General features: G+C 51.0%; 2 protein-coding genes across 2 annotated transcripts in view; one reads left to right on the forward strand and one right to left on the reverse strand.

The window, feature by feature from the left end:
• The window catches only part of LOC134608248 (flap endonuclease 1-like), a 268100-nt gene extending 251215 nt beyond the window's left edge, over positions 1–16885 (forward strand). Inside the window, exons 9-11 of the mRNA XM_063450916.1 lie at positions 1395–1543; positions 12908–13052; positions 15859–16885. Of these exons, the coding sequence (XP_063306986.1) occupies positions 1395–1543; positions 12908–13052; positions 15859–15864 (300 nt within the window). The 3' untranslated portion in view covers positions 15865–16885. The remainder of the gene's footprint in view (positions 1–1394; positions 1544–12907; positions 13053–15858) is intronic.
• Positions 16886–16904: 19 nt separating this feature from the next.
• On the reverse strand, positions 16905–22143 carry LOC134608225 (uncharacterized). Its single transcript, XM_063450887.1, has 6 exons — positions 22071–22143; positions 21594–21881; positions 20825–21131; positions 18245–19342; positions 17316–18157; positions 16905–16927 (listed from the first exon to the last, which is right to left on the reverse strand). The coding sequence occupies exons 1-6, from the start codon at positions 22141–22143 to the stop codon at positions 16905–16907; spliced, it is 2631 nt and encodes an 876-aa protein (XP_063306957.1).
• Positions 22144–24692: the final 2549 nt, after the last annotated feature.

Here is a 24692-nt window from a genome sequence, read left to right on the forward strand (position 1 = left end):
TCCCATCTCCCTCTCATTAGACAGGCTCTCCATGTTGCACTTCGTCCCCTCCTAATTCCCATCTCCCTCTCATTAGACAGGTTCTCCATGTTAATCCCTGTCCCCTCCTAATTCCCATCTCCCTCTCATTAGACAGGCTCTCCATGTTGCACTTCGTCCCTTCTTAATTCCCCTCTCCCTCTCATTAGACAGGCTCTCCACGTTACACCCAGTCCCCTCCTAATTCCCCTCTCCCTCTCATTAGACAGGCTCTCCATGTTACACCTCGTCCCTTCCTAATTCCCCTCTCCCTCTCATTAGACAGGCTCTCCATGTTACACCTCGTCCCTTCCTAATTCCCCTCTCCCTCTCATTAGACAGGCTCTCCACGTTACACCTCGTCCCTTCCTAATTCCCCTCTCCCTCTCATTAGACAGGCTCTCCATGTTACACCCCGTCCCCTCTCTCTCTCATTAGACAGGCTCTCCATGTTCCACCCTGTCCCCTCCTAATTCCCCTCTCTCTCTCTCATTAGACAGGCTCTCCACGTTACACCCAGTCCCCTCCTAATTCCCATCTCCCTCTCATTAGACAGGCTCTCCATGTTAAACCCTGTCCCCTCCTAATTCCCATCTCCCTCTCATTAGACAGGCTCTCCATGTTTCACTTCGTCCCCTCCTAATTCACCTCTCCCTCTAATTAGACAGGCTCTCCATGTTACACACCATCCCCTCCTAATTCCCCTCTCCCTCTCATTAGACAGGCTCTCCATGTTCCACCCTGTCCCCTCCTAATTCCCCTCTCCCTCTCATTAGACAGGCTCTCCACGTTAAACCCTGTCCCCTCCTAATTCCCATCTCCCTCTCATTAGACAGGCTCTCCATGTTTCACTTCGTCCCCTCCTTATTCACCTCTCCCTCTCATTAGACAGGCTCTCCATGTTACACACCATCCCCTCCTAATTCCCCTCTCCCTCTCATTAGACAGGCTCTCTATGTTCCACACCGTCCCCTCCTAATTCTCCTCTCCCTCTCATTAGACAGGCTCTCCATGTTACACCCCGTCCCCTCCTAATTCTCCTCTCCTCTCCCTCTCATTAGACAGGCTCTCCACGTTACACCCTTTCTAATTCACCTCTCCCTCTCATTAGACAGGCTCTCCATGTTACACCTCGTCCCCTCCTAATTCCCCTCTCCCTCTCATTAGACAGGCTCTCCATGTTACACCCTGTCCCCTCCTAATTACCCTCTCTCTCTCATTAGACAGGCTCTCCACGTTACACCCTTTCTAATTCACCTCTCCCTCTCATTAGACAGGCTCTCCATGTTACACCTCGTCCCCTCCTAATTCACCTCTCCCTCTCATTAGACAGGCTCTCCATGTTACTCCCTGTATTCTCCTCTTCCTCCCACAAGGAACGTGTTCCCAAGGATTTTCCTTTCCAAGATGCTCGCCGTCTCCTCTTGGAGCCCGAAGTAATCACTGTGAGCGCAGAGAATCTCCGATGGAATCCACCAGATGAAGAAAAGCTTATCCAGTTTCTTTGCAAAGAAAAGTTTTTGAAGTAAGTGTGAGCGCACACTAATCTATAATAAAAGGAAGCACTGTGTGCGCACACTGTGTAATAAAAGGAAGCACTGTGTGCGCACGCTGTGTAATAAAAGGAAGCACTGTGAGCGCACGCTGTGTAATAAAAGGAAGCACTGTGTGCGCACGCTGTGTAATAAAAGGAAGCACTGTGTGCGCACACTGTGTAATAAAAGGAAGGAAGCACTGTGTGCGCACGCTGTGTAATAAAAGGAAGCACTGTGTGCGCACGCTGTGTAATAAAAGGAAGCACTGTGAGCGCACGCTGTGTAATAAAAGGAAGCACTGTGAGCGCACACTAATCTATAATAAAAGGAAGCACTGTGTGCGCACGCTGTGTAATAAAAGGAAGCACTGTGTGCGCACGCTGTGTAATAAAAGGAAGCACTGTGAGCGCACGCTGTGTAATAAAAGGAAGCACTGTGTGCGCACGCTGTGTAATAAAAGGAAGCACTGTGTGCGCACACTGTGTAATAAAAGGAAGGAAGCACTGTGTGCGCACGCTGTGTAATAAAAGGAAGCACTGTGTGCGCACGCTGTGTAATAAAAGGAAGCACTGTGTGCGCACGCTGTGTAATAAAAGGAAGCACTGTGAGCGCACGCTGTGTAATAAAAGGAAGCACTGTGAGCGCACGCTGTGTAATAAAAGGAAGCACTGTGAGCGCACGCTGTGTAATAAAAGGAAGCACTGTGAGCGCACGCTGTGTAATAAAAGGAAGCACTGTGAGCGCACACTGTGTAATAAAAGGAAGCACTGTGAGCGCACGCTGTGTAATAAAAGGAAGCACTGTGTGCGCACGCTGTGTAATAAAAGGAAGCACTGTGTGCGCACGCTGTGTAATAAAAGGAAGCACTGTGTGCGCACGCTGTGTAATAAAAGGAAGCACTGTGTGCGCACGCTGTGTAATAAAAGGAAGCACTGCGAGCGCACGCTGTGTAATAAAAGGAAGCACTGTGTGCGCACGCTGTGTAATAAAAGGAAGCACTGTGTGCGCACGCTGTGTAATAAAAGGAAGCACTGTGTGCGCACGCTGTGTAATAAAAGGAAGCACTGTGAGCGCACGCTGTGTAATAAAAGGAAGCACTGTGAGCGCACGCTGTGTAATAAAAGGAAGCACTGTGAGCGCACGCTGTGTAATAAAAGGAAGCACTGTGAGCGCACGCTGTGTAATAAAAGGAAGCACTGTGAGCGCACGCTGTGTAATAAAAGGAAGCACTGTGAGCGCACGCTGTGTAATAAAAGGAAGCACTGTGTGCGCACGCTGTGTAATAAAAGGAAGCACTGTGTGCGCACGCTGTGTAATAAAAGGAAGCACTGTGTGCGCACGCTGTGTAATAAAAGGAAGCACTGTGTGCGCACGCTGTGTAATAAAAGGAAGCACTGTGTGCGCACGCTGTGTAATAAAAGGAAGCACTGTGAGCGCACGCTGTGTAATAAAAGGAAGCACTGTGTGCGCACGCTGTGTAATAAAAGGAAGCACTGTATGCGCACGCTGTGTAATAAAAGGAAGCACTGTGAGCGCACGCTGTGTAATAAAAGGAAGCACTGTGTGCGCACGCTGTGTAATAAAAGGAAGCACTGTGAGCGCACGCTGTGTAATAAAAGGAAGCACTGTGAGCGCACGCTGTGTAATAAAAGGAAGCACTGTGAGCGCACGCTGTGTAATAAAAGGAAGCACTGTGAGCGCACGCTGTGTAATAAAAGGAAGCACTGTGAGCGCACGCTGTGTAATAAAAGGAAGCACTGTGAGCGCACGCTGTGTAATAAAAGGAAGCACTGTGTGCGCACGCTGTGTAATAAAAGGAAGCACTGTGAGCGCACGCTGTGTAATAAAAGGAAGCACTGTGAGCGCACGCTGTGTAATAAAAGGAAGCACTGTGTGCGCACGCTGTGTAATAAAAGGAAGCACTGTGAGCGCACGCTGTGTAATAAAAGGAAGCACTGTGTGCGCACGCTGTGTAATAAAAGGAAGCACTGTGAGCGCACGCTGTGTAATAAAAGGAAGCACTGTGAGCGCACGCTGTGTAATAAAAGGAAGCAGTGTATGCGCACGCTGTGTAATAAAAGGAAGCACTGTGAGCGCACGCTGTGTAATAAAAGGAAGCACTGTGTGCGCACGCTGTGTAATAAAAGGAAGCACTGTGAGCGCACGCTGTGTAATAAAAGGAAGCACTGTGTGCGCACGCTGTGTAATAAAAGGAAGCACTGTGTGCGCACGCTGTGTAATAAAAGGAAGCACTGTGAGCGCACGCTGTGTAATAAAAGGAAGCACTGTGAGCGCACGCTGTGTAATAAAAGGAAGCACTGTGTGCGCACGCTGTGTAATAAAAGGAAGCACTGTGAGCGCACACTGTGTAATAAAAGGAAGCACTGTGTGCGCACGCTGTGTAATAAAAGGAAGCACTGTGAGCACACGCTGTGTAATAAAAGGAAGCACTGTGTGCGCACGCTGTGTAATAAAAGGAAGCACTGTGAGCGCACGCTGTGTAATAAAAGGAAGCACTGTGTGCGCACGCTGTGTAATAAAAGGAAGCACTGTGAGCGCACGCTGTGTAATAAAAGGAAGCACTGTGTGCGCACGCTGTGTAATAAAAGGAAGCACTGTGTGCGCACGCTGTGTAATAAAAGGAAGCACTGTGAGCGCACGCTGTGTAATAAAAGGAAGCACTGTGAGCGCACGCTGTGTAATAAAAGGAAGCACTGTGTGCGCACGCTGTGTAATAAAAGGAAGCACTGTGAGCGCACGCTGTGTAATAAAAGGAAGCACTGTGAGCGCACGCTGTGTAATAAAAGGATGCTGTTACGACACTCACCGCCTGGAGAGTGAAGCCGCCGTTTAGTCGATAATCCCCTTTCTCCAGAAATGCAATTCCAGTATAACCGATCATAAACCTCCCGAACGGAGCATACGAATGCGGTAACTCCCGATCAGCAATCCATCCGAAATCCTTCCACAGCTAGAAATAAACGAAAGCGCTGTCCCAATAGTAAATCCCTCCACAAACGAGACAAAGCTCCGTTTTGAAGGTCAAGCAGAATGTGTTTAATGGGGGCTACCTGCCCAGTATTTATGCAGGTCTCCACCAGGTAGACACTCCCCTAGGGGACCTGGTGGAAGACTGAAAAATATATTAAACGGTAGCCAATCACAGTGGCTATAACACAAGCCCTTCCCATTTTACCCACAATACATCTCTTCCTATCCTGGAGATAATTAGGGAGAAACCTAATTAACTCCGAGGATAGGAACCATCGCCATCTTAAACTCAAACACAAAAAATGCAATAAAATACATAAAATCAGAAGTACCGAATATAAAGTGTTCGTGTCACGTATCCCCAGATAGCCGGGATCTGAGGGCATATTCCTACCGAATAGCGCTCAGGTCCGATGTACACAGTCCAATCGCCATGGAGTCAAAGTCTCTCATAAGTCCTTCGGTATACGAATGACTCCATGGGACGGCTATCTGGGTAAGTTCATACGGATGAAAGAAACTCCCGAACGGAACAGTGTTCGTATGCCTCCAAGGGAATAGAAGGGGAGACGGCCGTCTCCAGCGGTGTTCGGTAGATAAAGAGTCCGATTTTAGATCCATGGGTCTTGCACCGAACACCGCTGATTCGCCTCGTGTCCAAAATGGCCGCCGCCTCGTGTTCGGCATACTAACGACGACCACCCGTACGAAATGGAATGGAGAGGTGTTTGCGGTTAACCACAACGTTCTAATTTGTGGTCAAGGTGTTAATGAGCCGCACACTCCTCTCCTGGGTGGCCGATGTTCGGTAGTTCCAATCGGTACTTTAGGAAACGTACGAACAACAGCGTACGGACAGGAAATCCACGAATCCAATGAAAACAGACGACCCAGCAATACAGGTCTATGCAGCAGGGTTCGTCACACGGCTCCCCCCTTGTGGAACACTCCGGCAGACCCGGCTTGGCCCTTTAGCGGGTCAACTTGGGGATGACCGGACTAGGAAGTAGCAAGGACGTCGGTTTGCCGTGATAACCCATCTGCATTCCCATTCTGCTTACCGGGTCGGTAGCTGATGGTGAAGTTATATGGTTGTAGTGCTAAACTCCACCGCAACAGTCTACCATTGTCTCCTGAGACCCGGTTAAGCCAAACAAGGGGATTGTGGTCCGTGATAAGTGAAAATTCCTGTCCATACAAATAGGAACTCAATTTTTTCAATGCCCAGACCAGGGCCAAACATTCTTTCTCCACTGCCGCATAACTCACTTCCCGGGGTAACAGCTTTCGACTGAGATATGCGACAGGGTGTTCTCCTCCATCCTCCCCGACCTGGCTTAGCACAGCCCCCAGTCCATACATGGAAGCATCTGTATGGACGAGAAAACGTTTGTTAGGAAGTGGGGCAGCCAGGACAGGGGCATTCACGAGAGCCTGCTTAACCCCTTAAGGACCAAACTTCTGGAATAAAAGGGAATCATGACGTGTCACACACGTCATGTGTCCTTAAGGGGTTAAGTGCTTGAAACGCAGCTTCACAAGCTGGAGACCACAGGACCTGCTTAGGGAGGTTCTTCTTAGTCAGGTCTGTCAGGGGTTTAGCTATAGAGCTGTAGTCGGGGACAAAGCGTCTGTAATACCCTGCTGTCCCTAGGAAGGCCAATACCTGGGTCTTAGTGATAGGTGTGGGCCAGTTCGCTACTGCCTCTATCTTGGCCGGCTCTGGTCTCTGGCTCCCACACCCCACCCTGTGACCCAAGTATTGTACCTCAGCCATGCCTAGATGACACTTTTCTGGCTTCAACGTCAGGCCAGCGGCCCGAATTTTATCCAGTACTACCCCTACGTGCACCAGGTGTTCCTCCCAGGACTCACTGTAGATCGCAATATCATCCAGGTATGCACAAGCAAATTCCTGGAAGCCATCAAGGAGCCTGTCCACCATCCGTTGGAAGGTAGCTGGGGCATTCTTCATCCCAAATGGCATAACCTTAAACTGGTATAAGCCAAAGGGGGTGACGAAGGCCGACTTGGGGATAGCGTCCTTGGCCAGGGGAATCTGCCAGTAACCCTTACACAGGTCTATGGTGGTCAGATAGCGTCCCCTGGCAATGCGGTCTAATAATTCGTCTACCCGTGGCATCGGGTAGGCGTCAGTGGTGGTCCGCTCGTTGAGCCTCCTGTAGTCCACACAGAACCGGGTGGTCCCATCTTTCTTAGGCACCAGGACTACAGGGATCCGCATTCCTTCTCGGACTGCTTCAGGGATACGGTAAGGGGGCTGTCTTAAGGGGTTCTGTCCAGGGGTCTCTACCTTATGTACAGCTAGGGTAGTGTAGCCGGGTTCTTGGGAGAACGTAGCCTGCTTCTCCCACAGAAGCTGTTTCGCCTGTTCCTTCTCTGCGGGGCTTAACCTGTCCCCTAGCTGTACGAGGTCAGTCAGATCCGTCTGGGCACCTCTTGCTAATAGGTCGGGTAAGGGTAAGCTTTCGGTATCGTCTGCAGCGGGGGCACATACTGCAGCTACATCCTCAGGTCGTTCCTGATACTCCTTTAGCATGTTCACATGAAAGGATCGCTGGATCCTGTCATCTGAACAGCTGGCTATAAGGTAGGTAGTATCGCACACCTGAGCTAATACTTTATACGGGCCCTGCCAAGATGCCTGCATCTTATTCGCCTTCACAGGTTTGAGCACTAGTACCTTCTGCCCAACCTGGAAGACTCGCTGTCGGGCACCCCGATCGTACCATTCCTTCTGTCTCCCCTGGGCCACCTGGAGGTTCTCTCTTACCATCAGAGACAGTTTCTCCATGCGGTCCCGGAGCTCCAGAACATATGGCACTATGGGGGTCCCTTCTTGCTCTGTCTCCCCCTCCCAGTGGCCTCTAATGAGATCTAGAGGTCCGCGGACCCTTCTCCCATAAAGCAGCTCAAAGGGGGAGAACCCAGTAGATTCCTGGGGCACCTCTCTGTAGGCAAACAACAGATGAGGCAGGAATCGCTCCCAGTCCCGGCAAGTGTCAGAAAAGGTCCTCAGCATTTGTTTGAGGGTGCCATTAAATCGCTCGCAGAGACCGTTAGTCTGTGGATGGTATGGGGAACTAAGTATCGGTTTAATGCCGCATACCCTCCACAGCTGCTGGGTAAGCACAGCGGTAAATTGGGTTCCTTGGTCAGAGAGAATCTCTTGCGGGAACCCGACTCTGGTAAAAATCCTAACCAGGGCATCAGCAACTGTCTCTGCCTCTATATTAGACAGCGCTACTGCCTCTGGATAGCGAGTGGCATAGTCCACCACGGTGAGAATGTATTTCTTACCCGATGGACTAGCCCTGGCCAGTGGACCCACAATATCAACGGCTATGCGGGCAAAGGGCTCCCCAATAATAGGCATCGACATAAGCCTACCTTTTGGGTGGTCCCCCCGCTTCCCTACCCGTTGACAAGTGTCACACGTGCTACAATATATCCGCACAGCCTGGTTAATCCCTGTCCAAAAAAAATTCTGCATAATCCTATGGCCTGTGCGGCGGGACCCTAGATGTCCGGCTAGCGGGACATCATGCCCTATCCGCAGAATCTCCCGCCGGTATTTCGCGGGCACTACCAGCTGTCGATTCGGCGGAGGGGCAACACTTTTCTGGGACGGCTTAGGGATCCGATATAACCTGTCCCCCACCCACTCATACCGCTCCCCCTTTGCTCCTTCTTCTCCAGTGTCTGCTCTGCTCCTATACCTCTGGAGAGATGGGTCTGTCTGGGTTTCCCTCCCGAACTCCTCTGGGGAATCCCAACTAGCTAACGTCTGCCCTGGGTTGTCAGTCGGGGAATCGGTTCTTACCTGGGTCTCAGCAGCAGGTGGGCTGGTTCCAGCAGCACGGGTCTGAGCACGGGTAGTCACTGGGTTGGCTTCGCCAGGTCCCATAGTAGCATAGGCAGAAATCAGAGGGGCCAAATCATTTCCCAGCAAAACATCGGCCGGCAAGTCCTTCATAGCCCCCACATTCACATGTCCAGCTCCCACTCCCCAGTCCAAATGAACCCGGGCAACAGGCAGGCGGAACACGGCGCCTCCTGCCACCCTTACTGCCACAGTATTCCCGGTGTGTTGGTGTTCCGAAACCAGGTTCTTTTGGAGCAAGGTCATAGTAGCTCCGGTGTCTCTCAGACCAGTGACCTCTTTCCCGTTCAACTTAACGGTCTGTCTGTGGTGTTGGCGGTTGTCCTGCTGAGCTGCTTGGACTGGGTCTGCTTCGTGAAGAAAACCCCAAAACTCCTCCTGCTCAAGGCAGTGAGCAGACGGCTGAGGTGGCTGTTGGGCTCCGCCGGCTGGGTTTCTCCAGGACGGTGCTTGGTTGGCATGGTTTAGAGGACATTCTGGTCTTTTATGTCCCATCTGCTTACATCCATAGCACTGGACCTGGTTCGAGTAACCCCGTTTGTTGAATCGGGGTGACTGCCCATGGTTGGGTGCTGGCGGCATAGCGGGAGTACGTTGTGCTGGGGGGTGATATAGGTTGGTGGTTGGAGGTGCTGCCGGTTTGTATTCCACTCGGGCAGGGACCTTGGCTGCTGTCTGATCCAGCTTACGGGCATCGGTGTATTCGTCAGCCATACGAGCAGCTTCATGGAAGGTAGCGGGTTTACGGTCCCTGACCCACTCTCAAACCCCTGCAGGTAACTTGTCAAAGCAGTGTTCTAGCAGGAACACTTGCAGCACCTCTTCCCCAGTTACCGCTCGACACCCTGTCATCCAGTGGACTGCCGTGCGGTGTACCCGGCATGCCCATTCCACATAGGAATCACCAGCCTGTTTATTATTGTCCCGGAATCGCCTCCGGTACGCCTCAGGGGTAACAGCGTACCGGGTCAAAAGGGCATCTTTTACTGCCCGGTAGCTAGTGAGTTCCTCCTCTGGGATGGCCCGAAAAGCTTCACTGGCCCGGCCGGATAATTTCCCAGAGAGGATAGGAACCCATTCTTCTGCGGGCACCTGGTGTAAAGCACACTGTCGTTCAAAGTCCGCCAGGAACCCGTCTATCTCTCCTTCAGTCTCAATAAAGTTTTTAAAAGCAGCAAATGGTACCTTTTTCTTCCCATTGTTATTATGGGGTACCTCTGCTGCTGCAGCTCCGCTTCTCTGGAGCGCCTGTTGTGCTGCCACTGCGGCTTGTACTTGCACCACAATATCCGCTGCAGGGTTGGGGCCAAAGTGTGCCAGCCTTATCTGAACTGCCCGGTTAAACGCTATCTCCTCGGGTGTTAAATCCAGTAGGCCAGGCACATTAGCTATCTCCCTTCCCTGTGCTGTATCCATCTCTACCAATAATCTCTCTTTTCTTGAGATTGCTCGCTGATCGTCCTCTGCGCTCCAAAATGTCTTTAAGGGTAGCACGCCTTAATTCCTCATATTGCATTTCCAATCCGGGGTGTGTAGCTGGCCTTCAGGGCGGTGGGATTCATCCCGTCGCTTGCCACCAATTGTTACGACACTCACCGCCTGGAGAGTGAAGCCGCCGTTTAGTCGATAATCCCCTTTCTCCAGAAATGCAATTCCAGTATAACCGATCATAAAACTCCCGAACGGAGCATACGAATGCGGTAACTCCCGATCAGCAATCCATCCGAAATCCTTCCACAGCTAGAAATAAACGAAAGCGCTGTCCCAATAGTAAATCCCTCCACAAACGAGACAAAGCTCCGTTTTGAAGGTCAAGCAGAATGTGTTTAATGGGGGCTACCTGCCCAGTATTTATGCAGGTCTCCACCAGGTAGACACTCCCCTAGGGGACCTGGTGGAAGACTGAAAAATATATTAAACGGTAGCCAATCACAGTGGCTATAACACAAGCCCTTCCCATTTTACCCACAATACATCTCTTCCTATCCTGGAGATAATTAGGGAGAAACCTAATTAACTCCGAGGATAGGAACCATCGCCATCTTAAACTCAAACACAAAAAATGCAATAAAATACATAAAATCAGAAGTACCGAATATAAAGTGTTCGTGTCACGTATCCCCAGATAGCCGGGATCTGAGGGCATATTCCTACCGAATAGCGCTCAGGTCCGATGTACACAGTCCAATCGCCATGGAGTCAAAGTCTCTCATAAGTCCTTCGGTATACGAATGACTCCATGGGACGGCTATCTGGGTAAATTCATACGGATGAAAGAAACTCCCGAACGGAACAGTGTTCGTATGCCTCCAAGGGAATAGAAGGGGAGACGGCCGTCTCCAGCGGTGTTCGGTAGATAAAGAGTCCGATTTTAGATCCATGGGTCTTGCACCGAACACCGCTGATTCGCCTCGTGTCCAAAATGGCCGCCGCCTCGTGTTCGGCATACGAACGACGACCACCCGTACGAAATGGAATGGAGAGGTGTTTGCGGTTAACCACAACGTTCTAATTTGTGGTCAAGGTGTTAATGAGCCGCACACTCCTCTCCTGGGTGGCCGATGTTCGGTAGTTCCAATCGGTACTTTAGGAAACGTACGAACAACAGCGTACGGACAGGAAATCCACGAATCCAATGAAAACAGACGACCCAGCAATACAGGTCTATGCAGCAGGGTTCGTCACAGATGCACTGTGAGCGCACGCTGTGTAATAAAAGGAAGCACTGTGAGCGCACGTTGTGTAATAAAAGGAAGCACTGTGTGCGCACGCTGTGTAATAAAAGGAAGCACTGTGAGCGCACGCTGTGTAATAAAAGGAAGCACTGTGAGCGCACGCTGTGTAATAAAAGGAAGCACTGTGTGCGCACGCTGTGTAATAAAAGGAAGCACTGTGAGCGCACGCTGTGTAATAAAAGGAAGCACTGTGAGCGCACGCTGTGTAATAAAAGGAAGCACTGTGAGCGCACGCTGTGTAATAAAAGGAAGCACTGTGTGCGCACGCTGTGTAATAAAAGGAAGCACTGTGAGCGCACGCTGTGTAATAAAAGGAAGCACTGTGAGCGCACGCTGTGTAATAAAAGGAAGCACTGTGAGCGCACGCTGTGTAATAAAAGGAAGCACTGTGTGCGCACGCTGTGTAATAAAAGGAAGCACTGTGTGCGCACGCTGTGTAATAAAAGGAAGCACTGTGAGCGCACGCTGTGTAATAAAAGGAAGCACTGTGTGCACACGCTGTGTAATAAAAGGAAGCACTGTGAGCGCACGCTGTGTAATAAAAGGAAGCACTGTGTGCGCACGCTGTGTAATAAAAGGAAGCACTGTGAGCGCACGCTGTGTAATAAAAGGAAGCAGTGTGAGCGCACGCTGTGTAATAAAAGGAAGCACTGTGAGCGCACGCTGTGTAATAAAAGGAAGCACTGTGTGCGCACGCTGTGTAATAAAAGGAAGCACTGTGAGCGCACGCTGTGTAATAAAAGGAAGCACTGTGAGCGCACGCTGTGTAATAAAAGGAAGCACTGTGTGCGCACGCTGTGTAATAAAAGGAAGCACTGTGTGCGCACGCTGTGTAATAAAAGGAAGCACTGTGAGCGCACGCTGTGTAATAAAAGGAAGCACTGTGTGCGCACGCTGTGTAATAAAAGGAAGCACTGTGAGCGCACGCTGTGTAATAAAAGGAAGCAGTGTGAGCGCACACTATGTAATAAAAGGAAGCACTGTGTGCGCACGCTGTGTAATAAAAGGAAGCACTGTGTGCGCACGCTGTGTAATAAAAGGAAGCACTGTGAGCGCACGCTGTGTAATAAAAGGAAGCACTGTGAGCGCACGCTGTGTAATAAAAGGAAGCACTGTGAGCGCACGCTGTGTAATAAAAGGAAGCACTGTGAGCGCACGCTGTGTAATAAAAGGAAGCACTGTGTGCGCACGCTGTGTAATAAAAGCACTGTGTGCGCACGCTGTGTAATAAAAGGAAGCACTGTGTGCGCACGCTGTGTAATAAAAGGAAGCACTGTGAGCGCACGCTGTGTAATAAAAGGAAGCACTGTGTGCGCACGCTGTGTAATAAAAGGAAGCACTGTGTGCGCACGCTGTGTAATAAAAGGAAGCACTGTGTGCGCACGCTGTGTAATAAAAGGAAGCACTGTGTGCGCACGCTGTGTATCGTGACTGAGCTAAGCCAGCCGTGCGTTGCCAGCGTATGGGCTGAGAGCATTATCTGAGCGGCTGCACAGCCACCTTTCGGCTCCATAAGATGCTGTGATCTGTCGGACTCCAGTAATGTTGTCACGCTGTTTCCAAGTGGTTTGACTATATACCGTGGGAGAGCGCTAGAGTGCTCCTAGCACAATAACCACTACACCAGGCTGCATTGCTCATGGTGCTTGGAGTTTTCCTTTAATGATTATTTGTTCTATTCACTTGTGTTATTTCCATATTATCTCTATTATGTTTTGATTTAGAGAAAGCGATATTGGCAACAAGTTGCGGAAGATTCGCTCAGAAAGTCCTCCACTGGCAAAGAAACGGAAAGTCTCCGCAGATTCCTCCAGTCAAACCCAGATCAAGGATTTCTTTCCAGTGGCGAAATCCCGGCGCACAGACAAGGTGACGTGGCTGTAGCGGAGAGCTGGTCTTTCACAGGTTAACTCCACTAAAGATCCCAGTGAGGCTCAGGAACAAGTAATAAAATCCCATAGAGTAATAATCCCAGCAAGCAAGGTAATGCACGAATATCCCCATACGGATCCCAAGGGCTGGACGACACACAGCATCAGGAGCAGAACTCAACTTTTAATCACACAACCTTCTTATAAAGCATTCACCCATGCAAGGGAGGGATTTACATTAATCAGTATCCAATCATACCTGAGTTGCCACCCACACATCCCCTCCCCTTAGCCTGACTCATAATCCCATTATACAGGACACAAATTCCCTGGGTTTCTGGATGTACCCCTAAACATAGGGGTACCCCTTTAAATATTACATTCCCCGGTAGCCCTGATCTGGGTGAGTGACATATCCAAAAATCACCCAGATGGGACCAGGGGTTCGGAAAATTTGTGGAAGTAATAAAAAGGCCGACCGCGCTGGAGGGAAAAGCCGAAATTGGTTCCATGCGTTTTGGCCCTGTGGTCGGTCACAGAAAAAGGGAATAAACTCACGAATGACTTGGGCTATGGAGACTGGAGAGGATTCGAATGAATCCCCTTGTTCGTGTGTTTCTGTCTACCGAACAGGTAGCCGTTCGGTAGTTTGTATACGAATTGGCGGCAGTGGGGAGGTCTCAGCGGTGTTTGCCTAACCGAGTGTCCGATTTGGGTTCCAGACACTCGACGGCAAAACACCGCTGTTCGGGAGTTTAAAATGGACGCCGCCACGTGTTCGTCTCCCGAATGGCTGCCACCCGGAGGACAAAGAACCGCTTATTAACCGTTTGCAACATTGTTGCGAACAGTAATTGGAGGCACACTTACTCCTGGGGTGGTCTGATTGTTCGGTAGTTTCACTCGCATAATAACTGGAGTGATTCTACCGAACAATCAGACGAATGCTACATACACTTCACATATACAGGTACAATTCAACCGAACACATAGACATAAATGCAATTTTAAGGACAGCCCAATGCCATCCGCTACAGTGGCTTTCACCGTATCTTCAGAATGTGTCTGCTTAACCCCAGTGTGTGTCCCCTTCTTCCCCCCAACCCCAGTGTGTGACCCGTTCTTCCCCCCAACCCCAGTGTGTGTCCCCTTCTTCCCCCCAACCCCAGTGTGTGTCCCCTTCTTCCCCCCCAACCCCAGTGTGTGTCCCTTTCTTCCCCCCCAACCCCAGTGTGTGTCCCTTTCTTCCCCCCCAACCCCAGTGTGTGTCCCTTTCTTCCCCCCCAACCCCAGTGTGTGTCCCTTTCTTCCCCCCCAACCCCAGTGTCTGTCCCTTTCTTCCCCCAACCCCAGTGTGTGTCCCCTTCTTCCCCCCAACCCCAGTGTGTGTCCCCTTCTTCCCCCCAACCCCAGTGTGTGTCCCCTTCTTCCCCCCAACCCCAGTGTGTGTCCCGTTATTTCCCCCCAACCCCAGTGTGTGTCCCGTTCTTTCCCCCCAACCCCAGTGTGTGTGCCGTTCTCCCCCCAACCCCAGTGTGTGTCCCGTTCTTCCCCCCAACCCCAGTGTGTGTCCCGTTCTTCCCCCCAACCCCAGTGTGTGTCCCGTTCTTCCTCCCAACCCCAGTGTGTGTCCCGTTCTTCCCCCCAACCCCAGTGTCTGTCCCGTTCTTCCCCTCAACCCCAGTGTCTGTCCCGTTCTTCCCCCCAACCCCAGTGTGTGTCCCTTTCTTCTCTCCCAACCCCAGTGTGTGTCCTGTTCTTCCCCCCAACCCCAGTGTGTGTCCCTTTCTTCCCCCCAACCCCAGTGTGTGTCCCTTTCTTCCCCCCAACCCCAGTGTGTGTCCCGTTCTTCCCCCAAACCCCAGTGTGTGTCCCTTTCTTCTCTCCCAACCCCAGTGTGTGTCCCGTTCTTCCCCCCAACCCCAGTGTGTGTCCCTTTCTTCCCCCCAACCCCAGAGTGTGTCCCTTTCTTCCCCCAACCCCAGTGTGTGTCCCCTTCTCCCCCAACCCCAGTGTGTCCCCTTCTTCCCCCCAACCCCAGTGTGTGTCCCGTTCTTTCCCCCCAACCCCAGTGTGTGTCCCTTTCTTCTCTCCCAACCCCAGTGTGTGTCCCTTTCTTCTCTCCCAACCCCAGTGTGTGTCCCTTTCTTCTCTCCCAACCCCAGTGTGTGTCCCTTTCTTCCCCCCAACCCCAGTGTGTGTCCCTTTCTTCCCCCAACCCCAGTGTGTTTCCCCTTCTCCCCCCCAACCCCAGTGTGTGTCCCGTTCTTCCCCCCAACCCCAGTGTGTGTCCCTTTCTTCTCTCCCAACCCCAGTGTGTGTCCCTTTCTTCTCTCCCAACCCCAGTGTGTGTCCCTTTCTTCTCTCCCAACCCCAGTGTGTGTCCCTTTCTTCTCTCCCAACCCCAGTGTGTGTCCCTTTCTTCTCTCCCAACCCCAGTGTGTGTCCCTTTCTTCTCTCCCAACCCCAGTGTGTGTCCCTTTCTTCTCTCCCAACCCCAGTGTGTGTCCCTTTCTTCTCTCCCAACCCCAGTGTGTGTCCCTTTCTTCTCTCCCAACCCCAGTGTGTGTCCCCTTCTTCCCCCCAACCCCAGTGTGTGTCCCTTTCTTCTCTCCCAACCCCAGTGTGTGTCCCTTTCTTCCCCAAACCCCAGTGTGTGTCCCCTTCCCCCCCAACCCCAGTGTGTGTCCCTTTCTTCCTCCCAACCCCAGTGTGTGTCCCTTTCTCCCCCCCCCCCCCCCCCCAGTATATGAGACACTGTTACGCTCCATATTTCTAATTTACATTGTGCTCTCTTTACACAGAATTAATCTCTGAAGCAGACAATGACACGGAGCCCCAGGGACTCAAAGAGATCACTACTGCTCGAAGGACAGGACTAGAAACCCCAACCTCTGCCTATCAATTTAGCCGTACCTCATAACATCTTACATGGACAAAGAGGGGTGTGGGGAGTTTTGGTAACTTACAGGATTATTTACTTAAGTGTGATTTCAAAGTTATTTTCAAATTTAAAGTATCAATAGTCAGTCTGAAACATTCTCTCAGTCAGTTCTGTTTCCAGCTCTGCTTTTTTAGCCTTAAAATCTGAAATTCACTTTGATTCCTCACTGTAGTGACTAACTCTGTCTTAAGGAATATACGGTCTGGAGACGGTTATCACTGGAGAAAATCTGGCTATTTTGTGCCACATTTCTTAATTTCTATTTTTATTTTTTTACATATTTTTTAGTGAATATAAATTGGTAATTTAAAAATGTTCGTAAAATATGTTAAAACTGCTTAATGTTCGTGCTTATTGTGCTTTTTTCAGTATATTTGTAATACATGCCTCGCTGTGGGATGAGTGGTGCGATTAGCAAGACGTTAATGTCCGTTGGCTCTATAATGGTCACAGAGTTAGATATTTGCATATATGCTAGTCACATTCCTAGTGGCCATTTCTATGGTGATACACAGGGAAGAGGGAGAAGACCCTCCAAGGACACGTCTCCTTCCATGGTCACCCCTGGTATTTTCACTTGGCTTGGCGCCACCACCCTCTCTTTCGGTCTCCTGGCGGCCTTGTATGCCAGGAGCCACAGCAGTGGTATAAACCTGCTCATACAGTAAGAATCCGGTTTATGGAAGATCCCGCTAGACGACCTATGGGAGATGGCAAGATGAGGTGTCAGATGGTGCTAATAGTTTTGGCCAAATAATGTCTCGTCCAAAAGACAAAGTAGCGCTTACCTTGTGTCATGCTTCTCATTGTTTTGGAATTGAAATTAACCTGTAACATAGTCTACATGTTTTTGTCATAAAGATTTTATCAAGATTTTGACAAAGCTCCTCAATCCTCTCATGTTCGTTAGCAGACATTTAATGTGAAACCTGAATATGGGCCAAGAACCGTAAAAGAACAAAAAATTTTACAGTCCACGGGTCGACATGAAGAAAACACATTATGTTTTGTAAGTAGGTAGGAAAGTCTGCACTGCTGCGCCCTCGGGAACTGGCTGTCATCCCGCAGTCAGACACCAGAAAGTAAATTGGAACGATATATAAAACTGTGTAAATGGTCGATATGTGGGGATACAGGGAGTCCATTTAGATAAGGAAGTCTTTATTCTAGTGTTACAGAGCGTCCTCCCAATCACTGTGGAAGATGATGGAAATCCAGTGTGCCAAAATGCCAGGGTGGCTGGTGAAATATGGTGAGATACTGCCCCCCTGACTTGCTGGGCTCTGCCCTTTGATCCCTTTGCACTTAAACACTGACCCAGTGGAGGCTGGTTGTGTTTGGGGGTTGATGTGGGAGGTGGAGGCTGGTTGTGTTTGGGGGTTGATGTGGGAGGTGGAAGCTGGTTGTGTTTGGGGGTTGATGTGGGAGGTGGAAGCTGGTTGTGTTTGGGGGTTGATGTGGGAGGTGGAGGCTGGTTGTGTTTGGGGTTGGATGTGGGAGGTGGAGGCTGGTTGTGTTTGGGGGTTGCTGTGGGAGGTGGAGGCTGGTTGTGTTTGGGGGTTGCTGTGGGAGGTGGAGGCTGGTTGTGTTTGGGGGTTGCTGTGGGAGGTGGAGGCTGGTTGTGTTTGAGGTTGGATGTGGGGAGCAGGAGGCTGGTTGTGTTTGGGGGTTGCTGTGGGAGGTGGAGGCTGGTTGCGTTTGGGGTTGGATGTGGGAGGTGGAGGCTGGTTGTGTTTGGGGTTGGAGGTGGAGGCTGGTTGTGTTTGGGGTTGGAGGTGGAGGCTGGTTGTGTTTGGTGGTTGATGAGGGAGGTAGAAGCTGGTTGTGTTTGGGGTTGATGTGGGAGGTGGAGGCTGGTTGTGTTGGGGGTTGGATGTGGGAGGTGGAGGCTGGTTGTGTTTGGGGGTTGATGGAGGTGGAGGCTGGTTGTGTTTGGGGGTTGGATGTGGGAGGTGGAAGCTGGTTGTGTTTGGGGGTTGATGTGGGAGGTGGAAGCTGGTTGTGTTTGGGGGTTGATGTGGGAGGTGGAGGCTGGTTGTGTTTGGGGGTTGATGTGGGAGGTGGAGGCTGGTTGTGTTTGGGGGTTGATGTGGGAGTTGGAGGCTGGTTGTGTTTGGGGGTTGATATGGGAGGTAGAGGCTGGTTGTGTTTGGGGGTGACTGGTGGGTGAAAGGGAATGTATTTGAGGGGGAAATTGGTGGGAGATGTAGGCTGGTTTTGTTGAGCTTTAAGGGGTTTGGAGGTGCTTGTTATGTTTGGGTGGGATTGGTGGGGTCTGGTTGTGTTTGGGGGTTGATGTGGGAGGTGGAGGCTGGTTGTGTTTGGGGGTTGATGTAGTAGGTGGAGGCTGGTTGTGTTTGGGGTTGGATGTGGGAGGTGGAGGCTGGTTGTGCTTGGGGTTGGATGTGGGAGGTGGAGGCTTGTTGTGTTTGGGGTTGGATGTGGGAGGTGGAGGCTGGTTGTGTTTGGGGGTTAATGGAGGTGGAGGCTGGTTGTGTTTGGGGGTTGGATGTGGGAGGTGGAAGCTAGTTGTGTTTGGGGGTTGATGTGGGAGGTGGAGGCTGGTTGGGGTTGGATGTGTTTGGGGTTGATGTGGGAGGTGGAGGCTGGTTGTGTTTGGGGGTTGATGAGGGAGGTGGAGGCTGGTTGTGTTTGGGGGTTGATGTGGGAGGTGGAGGCTGGTTGTGTTTGGGGTTGATGTGGGAGGTGGAGGCTGGTTGTGTTTGGGGGTTGGATGTGGGAGGTGGAGGCTGGTTGTGTTTGAGGTTGGATGTGGGGAGCAGGAGGCTGGTTGTGTTTGGGGGTTGCTGTGGGAGGTGGAGGCTGGTTGTGTTTGGGGTTGGATGTGGGAGGTGGAGGCTGGTTGGGGATGGATGTGGGAGGTGGAGGCTGGTTGTGTTAGGGGGTTGATGTGGGAGGTAGAGGCTGGTTGTGTTTTGGGGTGACTGGTGGGTATTTGAGAGGTGGGAGATGTAGGCTGGTTTGGTTGTGTTTTCAGGGGTTTAGATGTGTTTGTTATGTTTGGGTGGGATTGGTGGGGTCTGGTTGGGTTAGGGGGCGTATTGTGTTTGGGGGGATTGGTGGGGTCTGGTTGGGTTTGGATGTGGGAGGTGGAGGCTGGTTGTGTTTGGGGGTTGATGTGGGAGGTGGAGGCTGGTTGGGGTTGATGTGGGAGGTGGAGGCTGGTTGTGTTTGGGGGTTGATGAGGGAGGTGGAGGCTGGTTGTGTTTGGGGAGGTGGAGGCTGGTTGTGTTTGGGGGTTGGATGTGAGAGGTGGAGGCTGGTTGTGTTTGGGGTTGGATGTGGAGGCTGGTTGTGTTTGGGGGTGATGTGGGAGGTAGAGGCTGGTTGTGTTTGGAGGGTATTTGAGAGGTTGTAGATGTAGGCTGGTTTGGTTGTGTTTTCAGGGGTTTAGAGGTGCTTGTTATGTTTGGGTGGGATTGGTGGGGTCTGGTTGGGTTAGGGGGGCGTATTGTGTTTCGGGGAATTGGTGGGGGCTTGTTGTTTTTGGGGGGATTGGTGGGGTCTGGTTGGGTTTGGATGTGGGAGGTGGAGGCTGGTTGTGTTTGGGGGTTGATGTGGGAGGTGGAGGCTGGTTGTGTTTGGGGGTTGATGTGGGAGGTGGAGGCTGGTTGTGTTTGGGGGTTGATGTGGGAGGTGGAGGCTGGTTGTGTTTGGGGGTTGATGTGGGAGGTGGAGGCTGGTTGTGTTTGGGGGTTGATGTAGGAGGTGGAGGCTGGTTGTGTTTGGGGTTGATGTGGGAGGTGGAGGCTGATTGTGTTTGAGGTTGGAGGTGGAGGCTGGTTGCGTTTGGGGGTTGATGTGGGAGGTGGAGGCTGGTTGTGTTTGGGGGTTGATGTGGGAGGTGGAGGCTGGTTGTGTTTGGGGTTGGAGGTGGAGGCTAGTTGTGTTTGGGGGTTGATGAGGAAGATGGAGGCTGGTTGTGTTTGGAAGGGCTTTTTGTGGGCGATGTAGGCTGGTTTTCAGGGGTTTGGAGGTGCTTGTTATGTTTGGATGTGAGAGGTGGAGGCTGGTTGTGTTTGGGGGTTGGATGTGGGAGGTGGAAGCTGGTTGTGTTTGGGGGTTGATGTGGGAGGTGGAGGCTGGTTGTGTTTGGGGGTTGATGTGGGAGGTGGAGGCTGGTTGTGTTTGGGGGTTGATGTGGGAGGTGGAGGCTGCTTGTGTTTGGGGTTGGAGGTGGAGGCTAGTTGTGTTTGGGGGTTGATGAGGAAGATGGAGGCTGGTTGTGTTTGGAAGGGCTTTTTGTGGGCGATGTAGGCTGGTTTTGTTGAGTTTTCAGGGGTTTGGAGGTGCTTGTTATGTTTGGATGTGAGAGGTGGAGGCTGGTTGTGTTTGGGGGTTGGATGTGGGAGGTGGAGGCTGGTTGTGTTTGGGGTTGGATGTGGGAGGTGGAGGCTGGTTGTGTTTGGGGTTGGATGTGGGAGGTGGAGGCTGGTTGTGTTTGGGGTTGGATGTGGGAGGTGGAGGCTGGTTGTGTTTGGGGGTGATGTGGGAGGTAGAGGCTGGCTGTGTTTGGGGTGACTGGTGGGTATTTGAGAGGTTGGAGATGTAGGCTGGTTTGGTTGTGTTTTCAGGGGTTTAGAGGTGCTTGTTATGTTTGGGTGGGATTGGTGGGGTCTGGTTGGGTTTGGATGTGGGAGGTGGAGGCTGGTTGTGTTTGGGGGTTGATGTGGGAGGTGGAGGCTGGTTGTGTTTGGGGGTTGATGTGGGAGGTGGAGGCTGGTTGTGTTTGGGGTGACTGGTGGGTATTTGAGAGGTTGGAGATGTAGGCTGGTTTGGTTGTGTTTTCAGGGGTTTAGAGGTGCTTGTTATGTTTGGGTGGGATTGGTGGGGTCTGGTTGGGTTTGGATGTGGGAGGTGGAGGCTGGTTGTGTTTGGGGGTTGATGTGGGAGGTGGAGGCTGGTTGTGTTTGGGGGTTGATGTGGGAGGTGGAGGCTGGTTGTGTTTGGGGGTTGATGTGGGAGGTGGAGGCTGGTTGTGTTTGGGGGTTGATGTGGGAGGTGGAGGCTGGTTGTGTTTGGGGGTTGATGTGGGAGGTGGAGGCTGATTGTGTTTGAGGTTGGAGGTGGAGGCTGGTTGTGTTTGGAAGGGCTTTTTGTGGGCGATGTAGGCTGGTTTTCAGGGGTTTGGAGGTGCTTGTTATGTTTGGATGTGAGAGGTGGAGGCTGGTTGTGTTTGGGGGTTGGATGTGGGAGGTGGAAGCTGGTTGTGTTTGGGGGTTGATGTGGGAGGTGGAGGCTGGTTGTGTTTGGGGGTTGGATGTGGGAGGTGGAGGCTGGTTGTGCTTGGGGTTGGATGTGGGAGGTGGAGGCTGGTTGTGTTTGGAAGGGCTTTTTGTGGGCGATGTAGGCTGGTTTTCAGGGGTTTGGAGGTGCTTGTTATGTTTGGATGTGAGAGGTGGAGGCTGGTTGTGTTTGGGGGTTGGATGTGGGAGGTGGAAGCTGGTTGTGTTTGGGGGTTGGATGTGGGAGGTGGAGGCTGGTTGTGTTTGGGGGTTGGATGTGAGAGGTGGAGGCTGGTTGTGTTTGGGGGTTGGATGTGAGAGGTGGAGGCTGGTTGTGTTTGGGGGTTGCTGTGGGAGGTGGAGGCTGGTTGTGTTTGGGGGTTGCTGTGGGAGGTGGAGGCTGGTTGTGTTTGGGGGTTGCTGTGGGAGGTGGAGGCTGGTTGTGTTTGAGGTTGGATGTCGGGAGCAGGAGGCTGGTTGTGTTTGGGGGTTGCTGTGGGAGGTGGAGGCTGGTTGTGTTTGGGGTTGGATGTGGGAGGTGGAGGCTGGTTGTGTTTGGGGGTTGCTGTGGGAGGTGGAGGCTGGTTGTGTTTGGGGGTTGCTGTGGGAGGTGGAGGCTGGTTGTGTTTGAGGGTTGCTGTGGGAGGTGGAGGCTGGTTGGGGTTGGATGTGGGAGGGTTTGGGGGTACCCTGCATCCTTGATGTTGTCACAGACAGGGTTCAGTGTATTGTGTATTGACCCCAGTCCTCCAGCTCCGTGCTGTCCCCTCCCTGATTCTGTGATGGGGGATGTGAGGAAGCTCTGCCTGCATCATGGACCACACGCCTTCCTCCTCCTCCTCCTCCTCCTGCAGACTCAGCCGTTCCTTCCTTCCAGACAGGTTACACAGAGCTTGCATCCAGGCTGCTGATAGCAGTGGGTGCAGGGGGGCTGCTGATAGCAGTGGGTGCAGTGCAGGGGGGGGGCTGCTGATAGCAGTGGGTGCAGTGCAGGGGGGGGGCTGCTGATAGCAGTGGGTGCAGTGCAGGGGGCTGCTGATAGCAGTGGGTGCAGTGCAGGGGGGCTGCTGATAGCAGTGGGTGCAGTGCAGGGGGGCTGCTGATAGCAGTGGGTGCAGTGCAGGGGGGCTGCTGATAGCAGTGGGTGCAGTGCAGGGGGGCTGCTGATAGCAGTGGGTGCAGTGCAGGGGGGCTGCTGATAGCAGTGGGTGCAGTGCAGGGGGGCTGCTGATAGCAGTGGGTGCAGTGCAGGGGGGCTGCTGATAGCAGTGGGTGCAGTGCAGGGGGGCTGCTGATAGCAGTGGGTGCAGTGCAGGGGGGCTGCTGATAGCAGTGGGTGCAGTGCAGGGGGCTGCTGATGGCAGTGGGTGCAGTGCAGGGGGCTGCTGATGGCAGTGGGTGCAGTGCATGGGGGTGCTGATGGCAGTGGGTGCAGTGCATGGGGGCTGCTGATAGCAGTGGGTGCAGTGCAGGGGGGTGCTGATGGCAGTGGGTGCAGTGCAGGGGGGGTGCTGATGGCAGTGGGTGCAGTGCAGGGGGGCTGCTGATGGCAGTGGGTGCAGTGCAGGGGGGGTGCTGGTGGCAGTGGGCACTGATCCCTGGCTTTAATATTCTGGATTCGATATTCTGGATTTAATGTACTGATCCCTGGAATCAATATTCTGGATATTGGGATTTAATATTCTGGATATCGGGGTTTAATATTCTGGATATTTGGATTTAATATTCTGGATATTTGGATTTAATGTACTGAATATTCTGGATATTTGGATTTAATGTACTGGATCTCTTGAATCTGATGAAGATTTATTGCCACCTCCCTACCCCCAGTCAATATGTATGCATTTTACTCACTGCTGGTCTATATTATTTATACCTTCTTCAGGAGGCAGCCAAATCCAGAGCGGAAAGAGGGGGCTACGGGGCAGATTCTCACACAGGTTGGTCTTCTCTAAATCCTGTATTCTGAAATGCCTCTAGATCACAGACAGTCTCTAACGCTAAGGTTAAAAAATATAAATCTCTTTAGTTTGTAAAAACTGCGCCTGAGAGGGGATATGATAACATTATACAAATATATTCGGGGCCAGTACAAACCATTATCTGGAAATCTATTCATAAACAGGGCTATACATGGGACACGAGATCACACATTTAGGCTGGAAGAAAGGAGATTTCATCTAAGGCAAAGAAAAGGTTTTTTTACAGTAAGAGTAATAAGGATATGGGATTCTTTGCCTGAAGAGGGGGTTTATCAGAGTCTATACAGATGTTTAAACTGCAATTGGATAAATACTTAACATAACATACAGGGATATAATTTCTAATTAGTGGGGTAATAGCTGCTTGATCCAAGGAGACATCTGACTGCTATTTTGGGGTCAAGAAGGAATTTTTTCCTAGTTTGTGGCAAAATTGGAAGCGCTTCAGACTGGGTTTTTTGCCTTCTTTTGGATCAACAGCAAAAACATATGTGAGGAAGGCTGAACTTGATGGACGCAAGTCTCTTTTCAGCTATCTAACTATGTAACTCCTACTGAGAGCCTCTAGATAACACTAACAGCCTCCAACTCCGAGATTCATCAGATAACACCAACCACTTCTAGCTAATACTGAGAGCATCTAGATCACACTAAGAGCCTCTAAATCATATTAAGAGCCTCTAGATAACACTAACAGCCTCCAACTCCGAGATTCATCAGATAACACCAACCACTTCTAGCTAATACTGAGAGCATCTAGATCACACTAAGAGCCTCTAAATCATATTAAGAGCCTCTAGATAACACTGTCAGCCTTTAACTTATACTGAGTCTTCAAATCACACTAACAGCCTCCAGATCACACTGGGGGCCTCTAGCTCACACTAACAGACTCTAAATCACACTGACATCCTCCAGATCCAATGACAGCCTCTAGATCAGGGGTAGTCAACCTTTTTCTACCTACCGCCCTCTAATGCATCTTTCTTGATGGAAAAATTTCCTTACCGCCCACCAGTTTTTGCGCAAGTGCGGAATCATTTTTAGACAGGAGGGTGTTTTAAAAATGTACGTACATTTATCTTTTTATTTTTACTTTATGCATGTTTTTTTTATAATGTTTTTAACTTTATAAAGTATAATGAGAAAACAATAAGGTAAATTGAAATTACCTTTACTAGTGTTTAATGAGATCCTTGAGGCTGATGCTGCGAGACTAAATATTTGATATCTGGTGCGATTTTCATAAGGAACAAACGAAGGTCTCTGTTGGCTCATAATATGATTTCTCATCTGTGCATCAGCTCCCCTCCTCTCCTTCCTCAATTCCCCTCCCCTCCTTTTCCCCCCCATTTTTTTTAATTTTTTTTACTTTCCTTATAGCATTGCCCAGCAGGAAGGCTGAGCTAGGTAGCCCACTTACTATTATTAGTCAACAACAGTTCTCTCCTTTTCATTTTTATATT

The sequence above is a fragment of the Pelobates fuscus genome, chromosome 4 (assembly GCF_036172605.1).
Source record: "Pelobates fuscus isolate aPelFus1 chromosome 4, aPelFus1.pri, whole genome shotgun sequence".
Taxonomy (NCBI): Eukaryota; Metazoa; Chordata; class Amphibia; order Anura; family Pelobatidae; genus Pelobates; species Pelobates fuscus.